The sequence below is a fragment of the Phoca vitulina genome, unplaced genomic scaffold (assembly GCF_004348235.1).
Source record: "Phoca vitulina isolate PV1807 unplaced genomic scaffold, GSC_HSeal_1.0 scaffold1, whole genome shotgun sequence".
NCBI classification, from domain to species: domain Eukaryota; kingdom Metazoa; phylum Chordata; class Mammalia; order Carnivora; family Phocidae; genus Phoca; species Phoca vitulina.
Window position 1 is genome coordinate 72,352,794 of NW_022589704.1, and position 21,680 is coordinate 72,374,473.

The 21,680-nt window shown below is 37.2% G+C and overlaps 1 protein-coding gene across 3 annotated transcripts in view; it reads left to right on the top strand.

Moving 5' to 3' along the window:
• Nucleotides 1–2,371: 2,371 nt before the first annotated feature.
• ACVR1C (activin A receptor type 1C) overlaps nt 2,372–21,680 on the top strand; it is a 75,544-nt gene continuing 56,235 nt past the window's right edge. For 2 of the 3 annotated variants that reach the window (XM_032410119.1, XM_032410130.1), the window contains exon 1: nt 2,372–2,665. In XM_032410119.1, coding sequence (XP_032266010.1) covers nt 2,593–2,665 — 73 coding nt within the window. In that variant the 5' untranslated portion in view covers nt 2,372–2,592. Of the gene's footprint in view, nt 2,666–3,212; nt 3,257–21,680 lie in introns of those variants that run through there. The other variant, XM_032410126.1, reaches the window with a different exon arrangement.

Sequence of the window (21,680 nt, forward strand, 5' to 3'; positions counted from 1 at the left end):
CCTGCTTGTGTTCCCTCTCTCACTGTGTCTCTCTCTGTCAAATAAATAAATAAAATCTTTTTAAAAATGTATTAGATTAAGACTGGATTAATTTCTCTAGGTGTGTGTGTGTGTGTGTGTGAATAAAGTATACTCTTTTAAGTAAAAGTTGGGACACATTATGAGGATTAAGTTCTTTTCTTGGTTGCCACGAAGGTGGTGTTAAAAAGTCAAGCATATCAGAAATATTTATAATTACCTAAGAAAATACTTTGCCAGCCATTGGGGTTCAATACATTTAGAATGACTAACTCCTTACTTCAAAGCTTCTATAGTATTGATGTTGGAAGAAAAACATGCACAAGAGGACAGAAGGAAATGGTATTTGAAGATGAAGTTTAAAATACTTCTACAAATTACGTCCTTAGCTTTTGACATACTAACCTTTTTTTTGGTGTGTATGTCACAGAACTTTGTGCCAAGAATTCAAAAATCCTGATTCCTCTATTGGCTGGCCATATGTTGACTGGCAAGGCACCCAACAACTCATTTTTTTTATACTGTGCCTAAGACCAAGGTGATGGTGATGATCCTTGCCATTTGATGAGGATTCATTAGACCAGCACTGCCCAATAGACATATAATGCAAGCCATATGTAATTTAAATATTTTTAGTAGGCATGTTAAAAAGTGAAAAGAAATCAGTGAAATTAACTTTAGTAATATATTTAGCCCAATACTTCCAAAAGATTATCATTTCGACATAAACAATATAAAAGTTATTAATGATACATTTTACATTCGATTTTGTACTAAGTCTTTGAGATCTGGCATGTATTTGATACTTATAGCACATGTCAGTTTGGATTAGACACATTTCAAGTGCTCACTACCGACATGTGGCTAGTGGTACCACAGAATGTAGCTGGTGGATACCATAGTGGACAGTGCACCATTAGACTCGGGGGACAGTGTTGGGTTTGTTTAGAATATTAAAGTCATTCAACATTAGACTTCTTGGGTAACAATCTTGCTTTTTTTTTTTTTTTTTTTTAGAAAATAACAGCTTTCTGACATGCAAGGATGTTGCTTACTGTATTCAAGAGACAAAATAAATATTAAAAGTAAATACCTGACATTAGTATAATACCTGATGGTTTAACAGTGCTTTCACAGTCACTTCTTCTTTAAATCCCAGTCATGGTTCTGAGAAATAGGGAGGGATGAAGTTCCATTTACTTTTGAGTAAGCAGGCACAGACACTAAATCCTGCTCTTTCAGCTCCAAATCTCATGATCCAATGGTAGATCACAATCTAGGGTTCAGTTATCAAATAATGAGCCAACCAAGTCAGCCAAAATATAATGTGTCCTAGCATTTTCTTGTCTTTTTTTTAAAGCATCTGTTTTGTGGGTGTCTGAAAGGGCTCAGTCTTGTCCCACATTTCCATTTTTTTGTTGTTGTTTGCTTGGATCCAGAATAAAATTAGAACAAAGCCTTTCTACTCTTAGGAATGTTTTGATTCATCCAAGGTGGTGATGGTGAGGGTGAGATCCTCAGGACTGTCACCAAATCCAACAAACATCCCACCCCACTACTGTGATCTTTTGATGGTGAAATCAATTATATACATTATTTCACCATAGGACTTTCATAGACCTTAGAAAGGACACTCTATTTAGAGCTGAGGTGGGTGAGGAAGCCAGTAATACCTCTTACTCTCAAGCAATTAATTTATATGATAATCGAGTTTCAAGGAGCCCCCTAACAGTGGCAATAATACCAATAGTGGCTTTTGGGCTTTGTGTGTTGTTCAGGGGGGTCGCCGGAAGGCATCAGGTAAGAAAGTTGACAACTATGGGTAGACAAGACAGTCGGGGAATTGGTTATTTCCAGGGCTGAACAGAGAGGGCGCACTTCCACAGACGCGTGCACAGCCAGGACATGGTGGTGGGACGAGCCCCGCAGGACTACCTGGGGTTGTAACAAGGCTCACTCTAGTTAGAAAACCTTTAGGCCACTGGACTACAAACGAATGTTAAGAGATATGGACGAGTGGATCTTCCGTAGGAGACTGTAGAGCGACCACCAGGAAGCAATTGCGGCAGGGTTTAAGTCTTCCTAAAGGCTCCGTGGGGCTTTCCCTCGCGTCTCGACCCTTTTCCCAGCTTTCGGGTCTTGGGGGTTCCGCGCTACCCAACCCCCTCTCTTGCCCCCAGCTTTGGGCAGTCTCACTGCCTGGCCTTTGGGCCGCCTTTGCCCGCCTGGCCGGCAGCGCCAGCCCCCGGCGGCTGCGAGAGGGCGTAGGGGGCGGAGGCGCGGAGGCGCGGCGGGGGCGGGCTCTGTCCGCCCCCCCCACCCCCCAGCCCCCCCTTTCAACCGGCTGCTGGGGCCGGTGGCAGGAGCGCCGCGCACCGCCAGCCGCGGGGGGCGAAGGATGGGGAAAGCGCAAGACGGGGGCGCCCGCATGGATTAGAGCCGACCGCGCTCTTCAAAAGGGTGACGGGCTGTGCTTCCCTCCCGCGCCCTGGGAACTTCAAAGCGGCCCGCGCTGTCCCGACTGCCTAGCTCCGCTCTGGGACCTCGCAGCCTCGGCGCGGCCGCCTGGTGGCCATGACCCGAGCGCTGTGCGCGGCGCTCCGCCAGGCTCTCCTGCTGCTTGCCACCGCCGCCGCGCTCTCGACAGGTACGACGGGCGCTCCTTTTCCAGCGCAGACGAGGGTGGGAGTCGGGGGCGGTCTGCGGGTGGGCACGCGGGTGGGGTAGAAGGTGCTGCGAGCACACTGACTTTCCACTGGGCGGAGTGGGAAGCGCCAGTTGGATTGATGGGGCGCGGGATAGGGCGCAGCGTGGGCACCTGAGGTCTGGCAGCCATAGGATTAGACAGGTGTGTTGGGGACGAAGCCACCAGGAGGAGAGAAAAAGCGACAGGGACGTGGGGGGGGGGTATGGGTAATAGGGGTGAGGTGGGTGTCAAATTGGGGGGCAGTTTGCAGCGGAGGGAGTAGGAGAGTGTGTTTGCGGTTGTGCGCAGGGCTGGGGAGTTGAGTGGAACCACGAGTTCACTCTGCAGGGGCTTCGGGCGCGCTCTGTACTGGGCTCGGGAGAGCTGAGTAAAGATTGTGGCATGGTGGTGGTGGAAAGGTGGGCCGTGGTGGTGGCGATTCGGTCTGAGTTTTAGGAGGCGAGGGATATCTCAGAAGCCGCTGATGCCAAGCTGTGTAGGCGGGAGAGGGAGCTTAAATCTGCGTGGTTTGCAACGCACATTGCTTTCGAGGTACGATCTTTACTAAGAGTTGCAGGGAAAAAAAAATTCTGGCAAGCGCTCCAGCGTTTTTAACAGGTCTGTGCCTTGATAGGCTAAATAGAGCCCTCGGCCCAAGCTGGAAACCAAACATTTCTTATAATGTTTACTAGAAACTGGGGCAAATGCATCTTCGGTAAAATCATAGTGTGCTATGATGAAAAACCCTTTAGCTCTGAAACTGTTTTCGTTATAACATTATCTTGCGATATGGAGAGCAGCAGCAGATTCCTTGCTAACTCATTCTTTAACCGTTTCAATCAGACATTTAAGACATTTGCACACAAAAACCTGGTGTTTTTCCCTAGAGCCATACTTTGTCCGAAGCTGATTTTTATGCATTTTTGTTTTCCCACATGACAATCTGTTTGACATTAATAGCTATACTTCAGGGTGGGTAGTTTTCCTTTTAGTGACATGTGCAGGGGAATGTTTTGAATAGTAAGATTACTGTCATGTGCAGATTTCGTGTTTCCGATGGCCTGAGAGAATCACTAAATACAATATTCAAATGAAAATTGATTATTGGAAGTGATTAATACAATATGAGGATTAAAGCATTTTAGTTATCTTAGGAAAAGCACAGCCTTTTAGGAAAGCCATTACTCAGAGACTGTCCAGAGGATGATGGGATAAAGTGACATATTTGCATTCAGAGTTAGTAAATTCATCAGTGGGAAGAAAACTGACAATGGGAAGGTCTTTATAAGAAATGAGCGGAAACTCCACTAACTCAGAATACTCAAAGTAGTCTTGATGAATTTAATAGAATTAAAAAAAAAAAAGAATTAAACAGCCTTCTAGGTATCACAGTTTTGACTAGGCACCCGTGAAATTACCTCCACAGGCTGTCCGTACAACCCTTTTTATTTTAGGGAGCTAATAACTTTGCTGCAGACATTTAAAAAAATACTCAATTATTTTTTATCTAGCTTGAAAGTTATATTTTGTTATATGTCAGAATCTTCAGAAAATTTCAGAGACCCTGGGCATAGCAGTATAGGAAAACATGCCAGGCTATGTTCTTTGAAAGGCATGGAAACTTTTGACATTGAAATGTACAAAAAAGAAAAAAAAAATAGATCATCCATTCAGATTTGATTTTTCCCTCAAAATATGAAGGCTATGAAAAATGACTGATACGGAGATAATGTGTCAATATAGTAGAGAAGTACTTACCAAATTGAACTTTTACAATAAACTTTTCTATGTCAAATGCAATCACTTTCAAATCTCTTTTAAGAACTTTATCCCTCTTTGTGTCCCACAGAAACAATGTCTATTGCTGTCTACTTTTTTGAATCTTAACTGTTATAACCATCTTTGATTATTTGGTAGAGGGAGTCAAGGTAGTTTATTTCTTTATTTCCTCTTTTAAATTATTTTTCTTACGTGGTTACCTATATCATTTTTTATCTAGTCACTTTTATAAATTACATTGTTCATCATAATGGTCAATTTTGGAAATGTAGGAGAAGTCTCTGCTGACACTATGACATAGCTGGGTGACAGGAAACACCACCTTCCAATTTGACTCTGCTGAGCACCAGGCCTAGGACTTTAAATATCTGAAGACATTGATAAACCAATATCCCTTTTTGCTTTGACTGTTATTCCCCAGCATCTCTGTCACCTACGGCATGTCATGCATTAGCAGTAGAGTAGAAAACCAGTGCTCCTTGATGAGAATCTCAGAGGGTAACCGCTGATGGAAAAAAAATGAGAAAATATTTATTGGTCTGGGTTGGCTAAAAAATTAGGCTGGAAAGCTAAAAAAAAAAAAAAGAGTCCAGGGGATGTCTGGGCGGCTCAGTTGGTTAAGTATCTACCTTTAACTCAGCTCATGATCCCAGGGTCCTGGGATCGAGCCCCCCCACCCCCACCCCGACCCAGGGTTGGGCTCTCTGCTGAGCGAGGAGCCTGCTTCTCCCTCTCCCTTTACAGCTCTCCTTGCTTGTGCTCTCTCTCAAATAAATAAATAAAATCTTAAAAAAAAAAAGAGTCCAGAAAGCTAGAAGCTGTTGCTCTAAAAGTGAAAAGGTAACCATTTCATTTAATAACCAGGTTGGGGGTTTCAGATAGGGAGATGTTTTCACTGCGCGTTTTAAGGTGTGCTGGAAGTGAAAGTGAAAGCCTTGGGCTGGTTGAGTGTACAATTGCTGAAGATGTTGCCACATTTGCCCTTCTTTAAGCAGGGTCATTTATTGGGTGGTTGAAACACATGTGACAAGAGGCAAAAATGGCCAAGGAAGAGACTTCTCTGGACCAGGAGAAGCTCTGTGCAGAAGTCCTTGGGGGCATATTTCTTCATCAGCTGTAGTGCCCCAACCTGTTATCTAGCCTCAAGTTTACAGAAGTATCAAATAGAGTTCCTCTGATTTGCTATGATCCTATATACATAAATGTAAGGTGTGAGAGAGGAATAGGGGATGATACCAAATTTGATTCGAGCAGTGGAGAAATAGTACCCTTATGTGGGGTCAGGCTGATGACCGACCACAGGAGGAGCAGGTCCTGCCCTGGGCAGGGGTGGGGGTGGTGGCCCAGAGCAGGAGCTCAGTTTCCGTGTGGAGAGCTTAAAATGCCTAATACACACTAAAGTGGAGATACCAAGTAAGCAATTTGTTGTTTGGGGCCTAGGGTTCAGGGCACAAGTCTAGACCAACGCTAAAAAATCGGGAGTCAAATTAATTGGTGTTTGATTCCGATTTAACTGGGTGTTCTGTACTTTTACTTGGCAACCCCACATGAAGGAGCTATTGTGATGAGCTAATCTGCTCCTGTTGCCTGTATACCCGGCTCTTAGATTAGAAAGAGAAGCATAGACCTCTTTTCTAGTCCTTGTCTCTTACCATTTGTATTCTAGCCCTGCCACCGTCCCCATATGCATCTCTGAGGGGTCACTTCCAGCACTTCAGCCACGCGTTGGTGTGGCTCCACCATTTCCGGGTGGATGCAGAGGGACAGCCTTTCCTAATCTTACATGGGTTCTTGACATGAAAGGGTTGTGAAAAAGGTTAGAACTCTCTAGACTCCCTGGAAATGATTGGTAGGTGAAAGCGGTTGGTTGTGCCCAAATTTACTGTCTTCTTCTGAATGTGATTGTTATTTTCAAATGCGTTTTTAGAGTATTTGTCTTTGAAATAAGCATTCCTAAGTTTCTCTTTTAGGGGAAATGCTTCCAGGCAGTAGCCAAGATGCAGTTCGTTGTATTTTTCTTGGCAGTACTTGTATGTCTTATTGTAAAAAGAGAAGGTTAAGGGGAGTAGAGAATGGAGAGAGTCAGAGCCAGGGAGGCGGTATGCGTCACAGGTCCTATTCATCTGAGGCAGATTGAGGTTTTAGAGCAGGTTCCTAAGAGAGTGATTGCAAGTCCTTTGGGAAACGAGCAAGGATGCATTAATTTCAGCTATGCACTGTTTAGTTCCTGCTCTTAGCTGAGTCTTGACCAGCTACCAAATGATTAGTACTGGCTTCATTTTGAGATTTGTAGAGGACAGTAACCTATAAATGAACAACTCTATGCATGGGTCATTAACAAGCTCAAATGGATATGTTCACACGTATATAAAGAGTTTATTTTAACTAATAAAATGAGCGAGTTAATTTCTAAATATAAATGGAAAACAGAACCAAACAGGGAAAAAAAGGAACAATTCTAAGCACAAAGAGTGTACTGTGTATTATTCCTTACCACTGTATCTGTGAGGCCACCTCTGGATTTTTCATGGCTTTGGCCTTCTCTATTTTAAATTTTTCACAGCTGATTATCAGATCTCAAGTTTTATCCTTACATTGTTTAAGAAACTGGGATAATAAAGGGATATATTTAGAAGGGATACAGAATTTCCACTTTTCCTAGGAGAAGTAGGAATCCCTAAATACTGGCCTGTCCCAGCTGTGCCTCTCTCCAGCCCAAGAGAAGTCACTCAGGGACATCCAGACAAGAGAAGCAAACTAAAGCAAAGTAACTGTTCTTTTGGTTACGTGCGTGGTACTTTGTCCCCAAATTGCATGGCAGAACTCTAACCTACTCCTCTTTTCAAAATGTGTAACAACTAAACAGCCTAAGGATAAAGGGGAGGAGGCTGTGATACCTCAGAATCCTGGATCCTGACACTGATTGAAAGGCTGTGTGATGCCTGCCAAGGGAAGCCAGGATGGCAGAGCGGGGGGCCTCTTTCTCCATTACCTCACATTAGTCCAGCCTTCATGGTAGCTCTGACAAATTTCAGACAATAATGTCAGGGGCTACCGCTCAGGGAGGAAAAGGTGGAGAGTCTGTGGACAGAGGTGGTTGTTTTTTTCCTACGAGGAAGCAGGTCCTGCTCTTCCCACAATTGTTACCTCTATAGAAGACGGGACTGTGGTCATGAACCCGGTGCCTTTCGCATTCTTTGAAAGCCGCATCCCTAAAGCACGTGGGCCTCTTGGTTCCCTGGAATGGGGACAGTAAAACCACTACTCCTCACACTTAGGAATCCAGTAAAAAGTAAAAGGGAGGGAGGAGGGGAGGAGGAGTGTGAAACAGGCATGAAGACTGTATTTCCATAGAAGAAGCCAACACCCCTATTTCTGAGGGGATGCTCCCTTGCCTTATCATGTGGCTCTTGCATTCACTTGCTCTGATTGGCCAACAAGAATCATAAGGTTCTGCCCTGTCCTCATTCTTTACTTTTTGTCCTCCAGAATAATTTCCCTTTTCTGTTGTTCTCTTCTGTGTTTTGGAGTAGGTATGTGAATATACTGTTTCTTTGGAACTGTTTTAAATTAATCCCCTCAAGAATTCATGGGTGAATCATTCAGTATGATTCAAGAGCTTGGCTTATTATTTTTTTAAACAATTTAAATTTGCCAGTGACTTAAGGATCCCAAATTAGATCAATCTACTTTTTCATTAAACTTTTCACATCAAGAAAATGATTAGGATGCTTTAGTTTTGAAAGTGAGACACATATATTTTCTTCTAATTTGTTTTATCATCCTTATCTCATGATAAGGTACAATGATTGAGAAAGATGCCGTATCTCTGTATGTTGATTGAGTTCCTTTTAAATTTTTCGTTTAACACCATGATTGACTGAAACAAGTACTCCATGGTCAAAAACAGGATTAGAAATAAATCTAACCCATTATGGTCCAGACAATGAGCATTTTAATGCTAAATGTTTAGTTTCATAAATGCATGCTTATCCAAGAGATGTTAACTCAGAGGGTGGTAATCCAGATTAACACAGCTTTAAGGAACCAGATTGTTTTAAAACAGAGCCAAAATATATTAAAGAGTATTAACGCATCACATTTCATAATTTTATCTGATGACTTTTTTCTGGCCTGCTCCCTTAAAAGTGTGTCTATTTCTTCTCTCCATCACCATTATTGCTCTTCAAGAGTAAAGATCTGCTCCGTGAATATTTGCCTGCTCTAATAATCAAAGTGAGACTTTGTTCTCACTCAAATTCCACCTATAATCTGTAGTATATATTTCCAGGAAATAGATAATACATTGTAAATTTGAAACACTAAATAAAGAATAAATATATGATTAGCAGAACATTTCTTACAGGATAATAAATGTGTAATTAAATGAACCTCTCTTTCTTTTTTTATTTTTTTCCTATAGCTGTTCTCTAGCTGTATATTAACTATATTAAAAGGTATTACTTTTTGCACAGAGAAGAAAGTTGACTTCATTAAGACAAATGGACTTCCCTAAAAGAATGAGATTTATTGTGCCAAATCAAGATGAAGATGCTCTTTTAGAACTGTTTTTACTGAACTCTGCTTTTTATATTGCCATTATCATAAAGTTTTTCCTAATATTTCTTTATTATGTTTTTAATATCTGTAGGATTTATAGTGCTGTCTCCTCTTATATCCCTGACATTGGGAATTTGAATTTTCTTTCTTTTTACCTTGATTGGTGTAGTTGGAAGTTTATCAGTTTTATTGAATTCTTTCCAATAAATAGCTTTTGGTTTTATTGATTTTCAGGGTTTTTTTTCTTTAGTTGTTTCCTACTCTTTATATTTCCTTCTTGTACTTACTTTGAGTTTGATTTATTCTTTTTTATTCTAACTTCTTAAGTTGATACTTTAGATCAACAGTGGGCAAACTTTTTCTTAAAGGATCAGATAATACATATTTTAGGCTGGTGGGCCAAAGAGTCTCTTTTGCAATTATCTGATTCAGCCGTTTTCATATAAAAGCAACCATAGACAATACATAAACAAATAGGTGTTGCTTTATTTACAAATGGGCCAACCAATGGGTCATAGTTTGATGACCTTTTCTTAAATCATTCATTTAAGACCTTTCTTCTTTTCTTTTCTTTTTTTTTTTTAAGATTTTATTTATTTATTTGACAGAGAGAGACACAATGAGAGAGGGAACACAAGCAGGGGGAGTGGGAGAGGGAGAAGCAGGCTTCCCGCGGAGCAGGGAACCTGATGTGGGGCTCGATCCCAGGACCCTGGGATCATGACCTGAGCTGAAGGCAGATGCTTAATGACTGAACCACCCAGGCGCCCCGACCTTTCTTCTTTTCTAATATAGGCATTTAAAGCTTCAAGTTTCCTTCTTGGCAACTGCTTCAGCTTATCCATAAATTGTGCTATGTTGTATTTTAACTTTCAGTGAATTCAGAATATTTTCTAGATTTCTTTATGATTTTCTGGGACTTGTGGGCTATTTAGGTGTCTGTTGTTTAATTTCCAAATATTTTTGGAATTTTCAGGTTGTTTTTTTGTTATTGACTTCCAATTGAAATCCACTGGGAGTGAAAGAATATAATCTGTATGATTTTAATTTTTCTGAATTTATCTATTTGTTTTAGAGCCTAACCTGTGTCTGACCTGGTAAATGTAATACATGTTCTTGAAAATAATGTATATTCTGCTGTTGTTGGGTGGAGTGTTCTATAGATGTTATTTAGGTCAAGTTGTTTCACAGTGTTATTTAAGGCTTCTTTATCTTTACTGATTTTCTGTCTTATTTTATCAATTACCAAGAGAGGATTGTTGATATCTTCCACATACATGTGAATTTGTCTACTCCTCTTTTTAGTTTTTCTGATTTTTGCTGCATGTATTTGAAAATTTTGTTAATGGGTACATTAAGATTGTTATGTCCTTTTTTTAAAAAAAGATTTTATTTATTTATTTGACAGAGAGTTAGCGAGAGCAGGAACACAAGCAGGAATAGTGGGAGAGGGAGAAGCAGGCTTCCCGCGGAGCAGGGAGCCCGATGCGGGGCTCTATCCCAGGACCCTGGGATCATGACCTGAGCCGAAGGCAGCCGCCCTGGGCTGAGCCACCCAGGCGCCCCTTGTTATGTCCTCTTAACGCATGTTTATCATTAGGAAATCTCCCACTTTACCCCTGGTGTTATTTATTCTTATGACATGTCTCTCTTTATCACTGGTAATCTTCGCTTTAAAGTTTGCTCAGTTAACATTAATATAGCCATCCCAGCTTCCTTATGCTTAATATTTGTATATCTCTTTTAATATAGGTACTCCTACTTTGTTTTGCTGAGTGCCTGCATATCATAGACGTCCCATCCTCTTATTCTAAACTTTTAATGTCTATATGTATACATATGTATATATACTTATGTGTGTGTGACACACACACATAAAAATATATATTTAAATTGGGCTTCTTGTATAGAGCATATGGTTAGGTCCTGCTTTTTTATTCAGGCTTACATACTTGTCTTTTAACTGGAGAATTTAGACCATATACATTTAATGTATTTATCAATATGGGTGTGTTTAAATCTGTCATCTTGTTGTTTTTATGTCTTTCCCTTTATTTCTTTCTATTTTTTGTCTTTGTTTGGTTTAAGTGACAAAATGTTACTATTCTGTATTATTTCCACTATTGGTTTATAAGCTACATCTCTTTGTCTTACTTTTAGTGATTGTTATAAGTTTTATAATATCCAACTTTAAATTATCATAGTTTAATCTGAGAACTGTATTATCATATTCTTCCATTTTCCTCTTCTTGTCATTTGTGTTATTAATCTCACATTTTTTTTTTAAAGATTTTATTTGTTTGACAGAGAGAGACACAGCGAGAGAGAGAACACAAGCCGGGGGAGTGGGAGAGGGAGAAGCAGGCCCCCCGCAGAGCAGGGAGCCCAATGCAGGGCTCGATCCCAGGACCATGGGACCATGCCCTGAGCCGAAGGCAGATGCCCAATGACTGAGGCACGCAGGCGCCCCTAATCTCACATGTTTTACTTCTAAATATTTTATAGCCTTGAAAAAAATTGTTCTTATTTTGGCTTAAATACTTAATTACCTTTAAATGAATTAAAAAATGAATGTAAGATTTTGCATTTACCCACCTATTTATCATTTCTGTTCATTGCTCTTCATTACTCTGTGTAGATGTGAATTTACATGTGATGTCCTTTTCCTTTAGCTTGAAGAACATTTCTTAGTTCAGTTCTTGTGACAATGAATTCTCATGCATTTTTATTTTCTGGAAAAGATTTATTTCATTTCAGATTCATTTCATTTTTGTTTTTCCTCAACATTTTATTAAACTTTTCATCAATTGACTACCTCACACCAGTCAGAATGGCTAAAATTAACTCAGGAAACAATATATGTTGGCAAAGATGTGGAGTAAGGGGAACCCTCTTACACTGTTGGTGAGAATGAAAACTGGTGCAGCCACTCTGGAAAGCAGTATGGAGTTTCCTCAAAAGGGTGAAAATAGAACTACCCTATTACCCAGCAATTGCACTAGTAGGTATTTATCCAAAGGATACAAACATAATGAATTGAAAGGGCACCTGCACCCCAATGTTTATAGCAGCAATGTCCACAATAGCCAAACAATGGAAAGAGCCAAGATGTCCATCAACAGATGAATGGATAAAGAAGGTGTGGTATATATTAACAATGGAATATTACTCAGCCATCAAAAACTATGAAATATTGCCATTTGCAATGATGTGGGTGGAACTAGAAGGTATTATGCTAAGCAAACTACATCAGTCAGAGAAAGACAAATACCATATGATTTCACTCATATGTGGAATTTAAGAAACAAAACAGATGAACATAGGGGAAGGGAAGGAAAAATAAAATAAGATGAAAACAGAGAGGGAGGCAAACCGTAAGAGACTCTTAACTATAGGAAACAAACAGGGTTGGTAGAGGGGAGGGCGTTGGTGGGATGGGGTAATTGGGTGATGAGCTAAGGAGGGTACTTGATGTAGTGAGCACTAGGTGTTATATGCAACTGATGAATCACTAAATTATATCCCTGAAACTAATAATAATAATAAGAAAATAAACTTTTTATCAACTGGAATTGAAAGAAATTTAGTTAACATCCATCCATATATCCACCAATTAGATCATACCATTATGCTTGTTTTATCACATGTATATCCATTTATCTATTCCTCTATTCATCAAATACATATTATTTTTATGTATTTCTAAATAAGTTACAAATATCAGTACACTACCCTCTAAATACTTCAGTATGCATATCATACAAGTACAATATTTGCTAACATTTTTCTCTTTCCATGAAACAATTGCATATAACAACATTCACAAATCTTATGTGTGCATTCATGGTGTTTTGAGAAATTCATTCCCTTAATCTTTTCAAGATGTTAATAATAAGCATCACCACAGTAAGTTTCCTCCTGTTTCTACCCAGTCATTCCTTAGTGCATATTTTATCCAGCATAGATTAGTTTTAACTTTGAGTGTATTGCTTTGTAAACGCCAACTAGGTAAAGTTTGTGATAGTATTGTTCACATCATCTATATTTTTACTGAGAGGGTTGTTAAAAATCTCCAACTGTACTTGTGGATTTATCTTTCTCTCCCTTTAGTTTGGTCAGTTTTTATTTCATATATTTTGAAACTCTCTTATTAGGTACACACACATTTACAGTTGTCATGTCTTCTTGATGCAATGACCAATTATTATGAAATATCCCACTTCATCTCAGTAATACTTTTGTCTTCATGTCTACTTTGTGCAATTATATAAGTATGCCAACTTTTTTATAATTCATATTTGCATGTTTGTTTTTCCCATACTTTTACTTACACCTCATCTGTGTCTTTATCTTGGATGTGCAATTTTTGTACATAGCATATAGTTGGTTCTTGATTTTTATCCTTTAACTATATTATAATATCTGCCTTTAATTCCAGTGGTAAGGTCATTAACATTTAGTGTAATTATTGGTATGGATTCATGCCTACCATGTTTCTATTTGTGTCTCTTTTTATTGTTTCTGTTTCTCCTTTTTTTACCTTTTTTTGGGCCAGTCACTTTTTTTGAGTATTCCATTTCATTTCCTTTATTGATTTCTTAACACTCTCTTTTAATTATTTTTTAGTAGTTGTTCTAAGCTTACATGTATTTTTTCTTAAATTAATGTTCATTTTGAGTCAGTATAGTACTATTTCATACATCGCTCTTTACACTTAACACTTCATTTTGCCAACTTCACTTCCCTTTTTATCCCATGACACCTCCTTTACACCTCCAGTGTAAAGACCTTATAATTGTATGATTACATTTAACAGCTGTGTAATTATATTGACATCAACCAAACATGATGAGACACACAAATAAGGAAATGACTTGCAAGAGACAGGGCACTCATGATTTATTTATGATGCAGATGTTGGAACTATCATATAGGAATTTAAAATAATCATGATTAAAAACTGTAGTAGAAAAGGTGGAAAATACACATGAAATATGTGGCATTTTAGCAGAAAGAGAATGTAAGAAAATGTCAAATGGAAATGCTAGATATGAAAGCATGAGATGAAGAATACTCTTGATATGCTCATCAGTAGACTCAGCACAGCCAAAGAAAGAATCATGAACTTGAAGATAGACCAATAGAAATGACCTTATAATTGTGTAATTACAGTATTACAAAGTCATTGCTCTAAAATGGGAGGTGTCAGGAAATAAAAAGGAAAGAGTGAAAAGGCCCAAAACAGAGCATCCAAAAGGTGTGAGACAATATGAAGTGGTATAACGTATGTGTAAATGGAATCCTAGATGGAAAAGGGACAGAATGGGATAGAAGAACTATTTGAAGAGATATATTGGTTAATAATTTTCCAAATACAATGAAAGACATCAAACTACCAATCATAGAGGCTCAGAGAAGCCCAAGCAGGATAAATACCTCTTTTCCCAAACCCCACACTGTTAGACACATCATATATGAATTGATAAAATTCAGATAAAATAGTAAATCTTGAAGACAGCCCAAATAAAATAGACCTATTACAGAGGAATAAAGTTAAGAATTACAGCAGACTTCTCAACAGAAACTGTGCAAACAAAAAAACAATAAAGTGACAACTTTAAAGTGCACAAGGATAAAGCAATCCAGTGTTCCATACCACATGAAATTATCTTTTACTTTTTAAAAAATATTGTATTTATTTATTTATTAGAGAGAGAGAGTGCACAAGTGGGGGGAGGGGCAAAAGGAGAGGCAGAAGCAGACTCCCTGCTGTGCAGGGAGCCTGATGTGGGACTCCATCCCAGGACCCTGACATTATGACCTGAGCTGAAGGCAGACACTTAACTGATTGAGCCACCCAAGTACCCCTGAAGTTATCTTTTAAAATAAAGGTGAAATGAAGACATTTTCAATAAATAAAAACTGAGAATTCATTACTTCTTGACCTATACAGCAAAAAATGTTAAAGGAACGTTTTCAGACAGAAAGTGTGCAGTATCATAGACTTGAATGCACACAGAGAAATACATATCTCTGGAAATGGATAAAATGAAGATAAATATAAAATATATTTTCCTTAACTTTAATCACTATGAAATATCATTGACTTTCTAAAGCAAAAATAGTAATAGTGCTTTTTGAGTGTATAGCATAGGTATAGATAAAATGTATGACAGCCTTAGCACAAAGAATGGGAAGGAGGAATTGAGAATATACAATTGTTTAGTTTTTTATATTATATGTGAAGGATCATAGTATGATTTGAAGTTACGCTATGATTAAAGATGCATATTGTACAACCAAGTACAACCCTTAAAATATTAAATTATAAATGCACAAATAAGAATATAATAAAGTACATGAAATGAAATAAAAATTTTTAATCCAAAAACATGATGAAATGGCAAAGGTGCACCAAACACAGGTGGAACAAATAGAAAGGAACCAGTAAAATGGTAGATTTTAATTCAACCATATCAATAATTACATTAAATGTGAGTTCTTTAAATACACCAGTTAAAAAACTGAGAGTATAGCTCTAACAATACACTGGCTATAAGAAACTCGCTTTCAATATAAGAGATGCACTTTAACTATAAAGACACAAATAGAATAAAAGTAAAGGTACGAGAAAAAGTTATACCATGGAAACACTGATCATAAGAAGCTGGAGTGACTAGATTAATAACAAAGTAGACTTCAGAAAGTAGAATATTGCAGGGGATATTCCATTATGATAAAGGGCTCACTTCACCAAGAAGATGTGATAATCTTAAATGCATATGTACTTAATCTTAGAGCTTCAAATGCATGAAACAGCAATTGATAGAACTTGAAGGGGAAACAGACAAGTATATAATTATATTTTGACTTCAACACTACTCTCTCATAACTGATAGAATAAGTGGGCCAAAAATTAGTAAGGATATATAAGATTTGAGAAACATTTTAAACCCACTTGACTTAATTGACATTTACGTAACATTCCAGCTAACTACAACAGAATATACATTATTTTAAAGAACATATAGAATGTTAATCAAGATAAACCATAATGTGGGTCATAGAACAAACCTAATACATTTAAAAAAGTTTAAAGTACACGGAGTAGTTTCTCTGAACATAGTGGAAATAAACTAGAAATCAACAGGAGCTTATCTGGAAAATTACCAAATATTTCAGAATTAAGCAACAAATGTCTAAATACTCATGGATTAAAGTAGAAGTAAAAATATATATATTATTTTTAATTAAAAGAAAATGAAACTACAACATAACAAAAATTGTGGAATACATCTAAAGCAGTTATTAGAATGAAATTTAAAGGAATAGCAAATGAAGTCAAAGCAAATAGAAAGAATAAAATAATAAAGGTAAGAAGAGAAATCAATGAAGTTGAAAACAGGAACACATTAAAGAATACCAAGAATAGCAAAATATTTTTTTAAGATCAGTAAAATTAACTCACTTCTAGCTAGATTTACTAAGGAAAAGAGGAACAACCCAAATTACCAATGTCAAAAGTGAAAGAGGGGATGTCATTACACATCCTACATATATAAAAATTAAAAACTAGGAAACATTTCAAAACATCTTTATGCTCACAGTTAGGAAACTTAAGAAATGAACAAATTCCTTGAGAAGTACAAACTACCAAAGGCCCCTCAAGTAGTAATAGATAAACTGGATAATTTCTATTAAAGAAGACTCTAATCTCAGATGGCTTTACTGGTGAATTCTGTCAAAAAAATTTAGGAAGAGGGGCACCTGGCTGTTACAACTAGTAGAGCATATGACTCTTAATCTCAGGGTCATAAGTTCAAGTCCCACATTGGGCGTAGAGCTTACTTAAAAATATTAGGAAGAAATAACATTTAGTCTACACAAACTCAGAATACGGAACTGGAGGGGATACTTATCATCTCATTTTATAAGATCAGCATTACACTGAGACCAAAACTAGGAAAAGACATCTTAGTGAAAGAAAACTACATACTAATATCTCTTGTAGAGATGCAAAAATCCCCAATAAAATATTATCAAATCAAATATTATAAACAGGATATTACAGGATAATACATCATGATCAAGTGGAGTTTATTTTGGGGAGTGCAAGGCTGGTTCAACATTCAAAAATCTAATATTCCAATTTACCAGTCAGAAGACTAAAGAAGAAAAAAACGTATGATAGTATCAATAGATGCATGAAAACCAGGTGTCAGTACTCAACATCTATAAAAATTCACCAAAACTAAGAATGGAAGTGAACTTCCTTAACATGATAAAGAGCTTCTTCAGAAAACTTACAGCTAACATACACTAACCTATGAAAGACTGGATGTTTCTCACTACAGGTGAAAACAAGGCAAAGATGTCTATTCTTACCAATTGTTATCAGTGCTGCACTGAAAGTCCTAGCCAATGCATGAAGATAAGAGAAATGTATAAAAGGCATATGGATTGGATAGGAATAAGCAAAATTTTCTCTATTCACAGATTATTTGGCTTTATATAGAGAAAATGCCAAAGAATCTCCAAAAAAGGAATTAGAATTGATAAATTCTAGTTCAAATTCAAGGTTGCAAGATACACATTAATACACATATTCAATTGTATTTTTATATATACTAGCAATGAAATATTAGAAATTGGAAAAAAAGGGAGCCCTTTACAATAGCATCTAAAAACCCATGAAATACTTAGGTGAAAATCTAACAGGATATATGGAAAGTCTCTTAAAAGCTCTAAAACACATTTGAAAGAGTTTAGATAAGACCTGAATACATGGAACAATATACTACATTCACAGAATCAAAGTCACAATGTTGTTAATATGGCAGTTATCTCCCAATTTGGTTTATAGACTCAGTGTAATCCCAATCAGTGTTCTAATTAAAATTCCTGCAGGGATTTTTGCAGAATTCACCAAGTTGTTTTAAAATTTATGTGGGAAGGTAAAGGAACTAGAATAACCAAATCAATTTTGAAAAAGAAGATCAAAGTTGTCATATTTACAGTAACTTACTTGAAGACTCATAAATCTACAGTAATTAAGACTGTGTTATTGGCAAAAGGAGAGGCACATTGATTAATGGGATAGAATAGAGAGACCACAAATAGACCCATACATATATAGCCAATTGATTTTTTTTTTTTTTTACTAAGGTAAATGCTATGGTGAAATGATAGTCTTTTCAACAAACGATGATGGAATAATTAGACATTCATACTCAAAAAAAGAAAGAAAGAAAAGTACCTCAAAACATGCCTTGCATGTGTGCAAGTATTAAAATAGATCATGGACCTGAAAATAAAATCTAAAACTATAAAAACTTTTTTTAAAATTTTATTTTATTATGTTAGTCACCATACATTACATCATTAGTTTTTGATGTAGTGTTTCATGATTCATTGTTTGTGTAGAACAACCAGTGCTCCATGCAATATGTGCCCTCCTTAATACCCATCACCTGGCTAACCCATCCCTCCATTCCCCTCCCCTCTAAAACCCTCAGTTTGTTTCTCAGAGTCCATAGTCTCTCATGGTTCATCTCCCCCTCCGATTCCCCCCCTTCATTTTTCCCTTCCTGCTATCTTCTTCTTCTTCTTTTTTTTTTTTTAACATATAATGTATTATTTGTTTCAGAGGTACAGGTCTGTGATTCAACAGTCTTACACAATCCACAGCGCTCACCATAGCACATACCGTCCCCAGTGTGCATCACCCAGCCCATCCCTCCCACCCCCCACCACTCCAGCAACCCTCAGTTTGTTTCCTGAAATTAAGAGTCTCTTATGGTTTGTCTTCCTCTCTGGCTTCATCTTGTTTCATTTTTTCCTCCCTTCCCCTATGATCCTCTGTCTTGTTTCTCAAATTCCTCATATCAGTGAGATCATATTATACTTGTCTTTCTCTGATTGACTTATTTCGCTTAGCATAATACCCTCTAGTTCCATCCATGTCATTGCAAATGGCAAGATTTCATTTTTTTGATGGCTGCATAATATTTCATTGTATCTATATACCACATCTTCTTTATCCATTCATCTATTGATGGACATCTTGGCTCTTTCCATAGTAAAAGTATAAAAACTTCTAAAAGAAAATGTAGAAGAAAATCTTTTGGTCTTGGGTTAGGCAATATTTCTTAAATGTGATCACCAAAAGCACAATCCATAGAAGAAAATATTGATAAATTGGATTTCATCAAAATTCAAAACATATTTTTTTGAAAGATGCTGTTAAGTGAATGAAAAGACAAGCCACACAGCCTGGGAGATAGTATTTGCATGACACATATTTAATAAAACACTTGAATCAGAATATATAAAGAATTCTCAAAACTCAATAAGAAAACAACCCAGTAAGAGTGGGCAAAACAGTTGAACAGATATAAAGAACATATATAAGTGGAAACACCAGAGCTGCCCAGTATCATTAGTCATTGAGGAAATCCTTATTAAACCACAGCGACATGCCACCGCATATCTATTTGAATGGCTAAAACAAACAAACAGCAACCAAAAAAAGCTCAAGAAAACAAAGATGACAATACCAAGTGTTGGTAGGAATCCTAAATAACTAGAACTCTCATCCATTACTGGTGAATATAAAGTGGGATAGCCACTTTAGAAAAAAACACTTTGGCAATTTTATATAAAGTTCAACATACATTCTATATAAAATATAGTAATTTCACTTCTAGATATTTAGCAAAGAGAAATGAAAGTTATTTCCCACAAAGATCTGTATATTAAAGTTTATTACAAGCTTATTCCTAATCATCAAAAATTGGGGGAGAAAACCCACATGGCTTTTAACTTGTGAATGGATAAACAAACTGTTTTACGTCCATTCAGTGAATACCGATGTATGCAACAACATGAATGAAGGCCTTAAGAAGTAAATGAAAGAAGCCAGAATCAAAAGGCTGCATTCATTTGACATTCTGGAGAAGGCAAACATCAGGAACACAAAGTATCACTGCTTGCCAGGGGCTGGAGGGGCAGAAGTTGTCTAAAAGAGAGTCTGAGAAGATCTGGGAGGAGGGGTGATTGAAGTGCAGTTGTCAAATCCATAAAACTGTACACTAAAAAGGATGAATGTTACTATATGTAAATTCAATCTTAATAAACCAGATCCTCCCCTCCCAGATTGGAGAGCATGTATGAGAACTAAGAAATCTTGTATAAATCAAGAAGTTAGCCGATAATGTTTCCAATTGGTTAATTAAGAACAACAGTGTATTTTTAGAGTTAATGTCCTATGATAATGTCCTAGAGAACAACAACAAAAATAGTTAAAAGTGCCTTTGTGAAGTGAGACTGGGGAGAAGTGGGGAGAAGTGGGATAGATGCTTTCTATTTTAATTCTTACTATATTATATATATATATATTTTTACCATATGCACTGATAGGGTTGGTTATATAAACATAAAATATTTTGAAATTACAAATAATTTGCTTTTGCTATATAAATAAGGGATTTCTGTTAAAATGTTTGTGTGTGTGTGTGTGTGTGTGTGTGTGTGTGTGTGTGTGTGTATCATCCTCAGTCTGTAAAATGGCATAAAGTAGAAAGAAATGAAATCAAATTAGGATAAATTAGACTGTGTTTAATTCATTAGCCTAGAGTAGTAGTCATTTCTTCTCTGGGCAAAGGAAATTGCAACTAAGGGACATCATCCATACATAGATAAAGCCCATTGTAAATGCAGCATTACTCACCTGCTCTTTTAGGTAAAAGCTTTTGGTTCGACTTGAAAGGTCATTTATCACCTACAAGGGAGCACTTATGGGCTGCTTGGGCTCTTTTTGTTGGTTTCCTATAGCATTAAACTTGCTTATGGAAAATTTTGCTTGCACCAGCAGTCTATACACGGGCTCATTAATGCATTAACAAAGCTCATTTTGCTGAGTTAGATTAGAGGTACCCCTCATTCAGTAGAGTGTCATGCACACAGTGGGCAGTCAGCATTTTCTTGATTGTCTTCTATACAGTTAGGGAAAGTCACTATGGGTGTTTTGACCCTCTTCCAAGACAGATTTAAAGATGAGGGGTAAAATTATGGAAAGATCATCAGGCTAGCGAGTCTGTTGGTTTACATTTCAGGATCAGGTAAGTTTCCAGTGTTGAGTGGGAGTCATCCTGTAATACTCATGTACCTGAATTTTCAGGGACAACCCTGGTTTCAAATATGCTAGCCTATTTTCAGACCACAAATTCTAATTTTTGGTCTGGAAAATAGAGTTACTGTAAACTGTGGAGTAACAATGGCAGTGGGCATGTTGGTGTTCACCAGACTCCAGCATCAGTGTTATTTTAAAGGCCTATGTAGAATTGCTAACTGAAGATATCCCTATGATTTCCAAAACAAATCCCTGTGAATGAAATACTTCTATAGAGTAAGGCATGATTTTAACAAAATATGATGATTTTAGTGTCATAGTATTAATATGTGTTCATTATAGGAAATTAGAGAAAAGAGTTGAAAAATGTAAAAATCATCTTTAGTTTTTAGCTTAGAGGAAACCACTATTAATATTTAGATGTATTTCCTTCTAGTCCTTATTTCTGTGCATATATATGTAAATTGAAATCATATCCTATATGATTCCACTTTTCATTTAGTATTT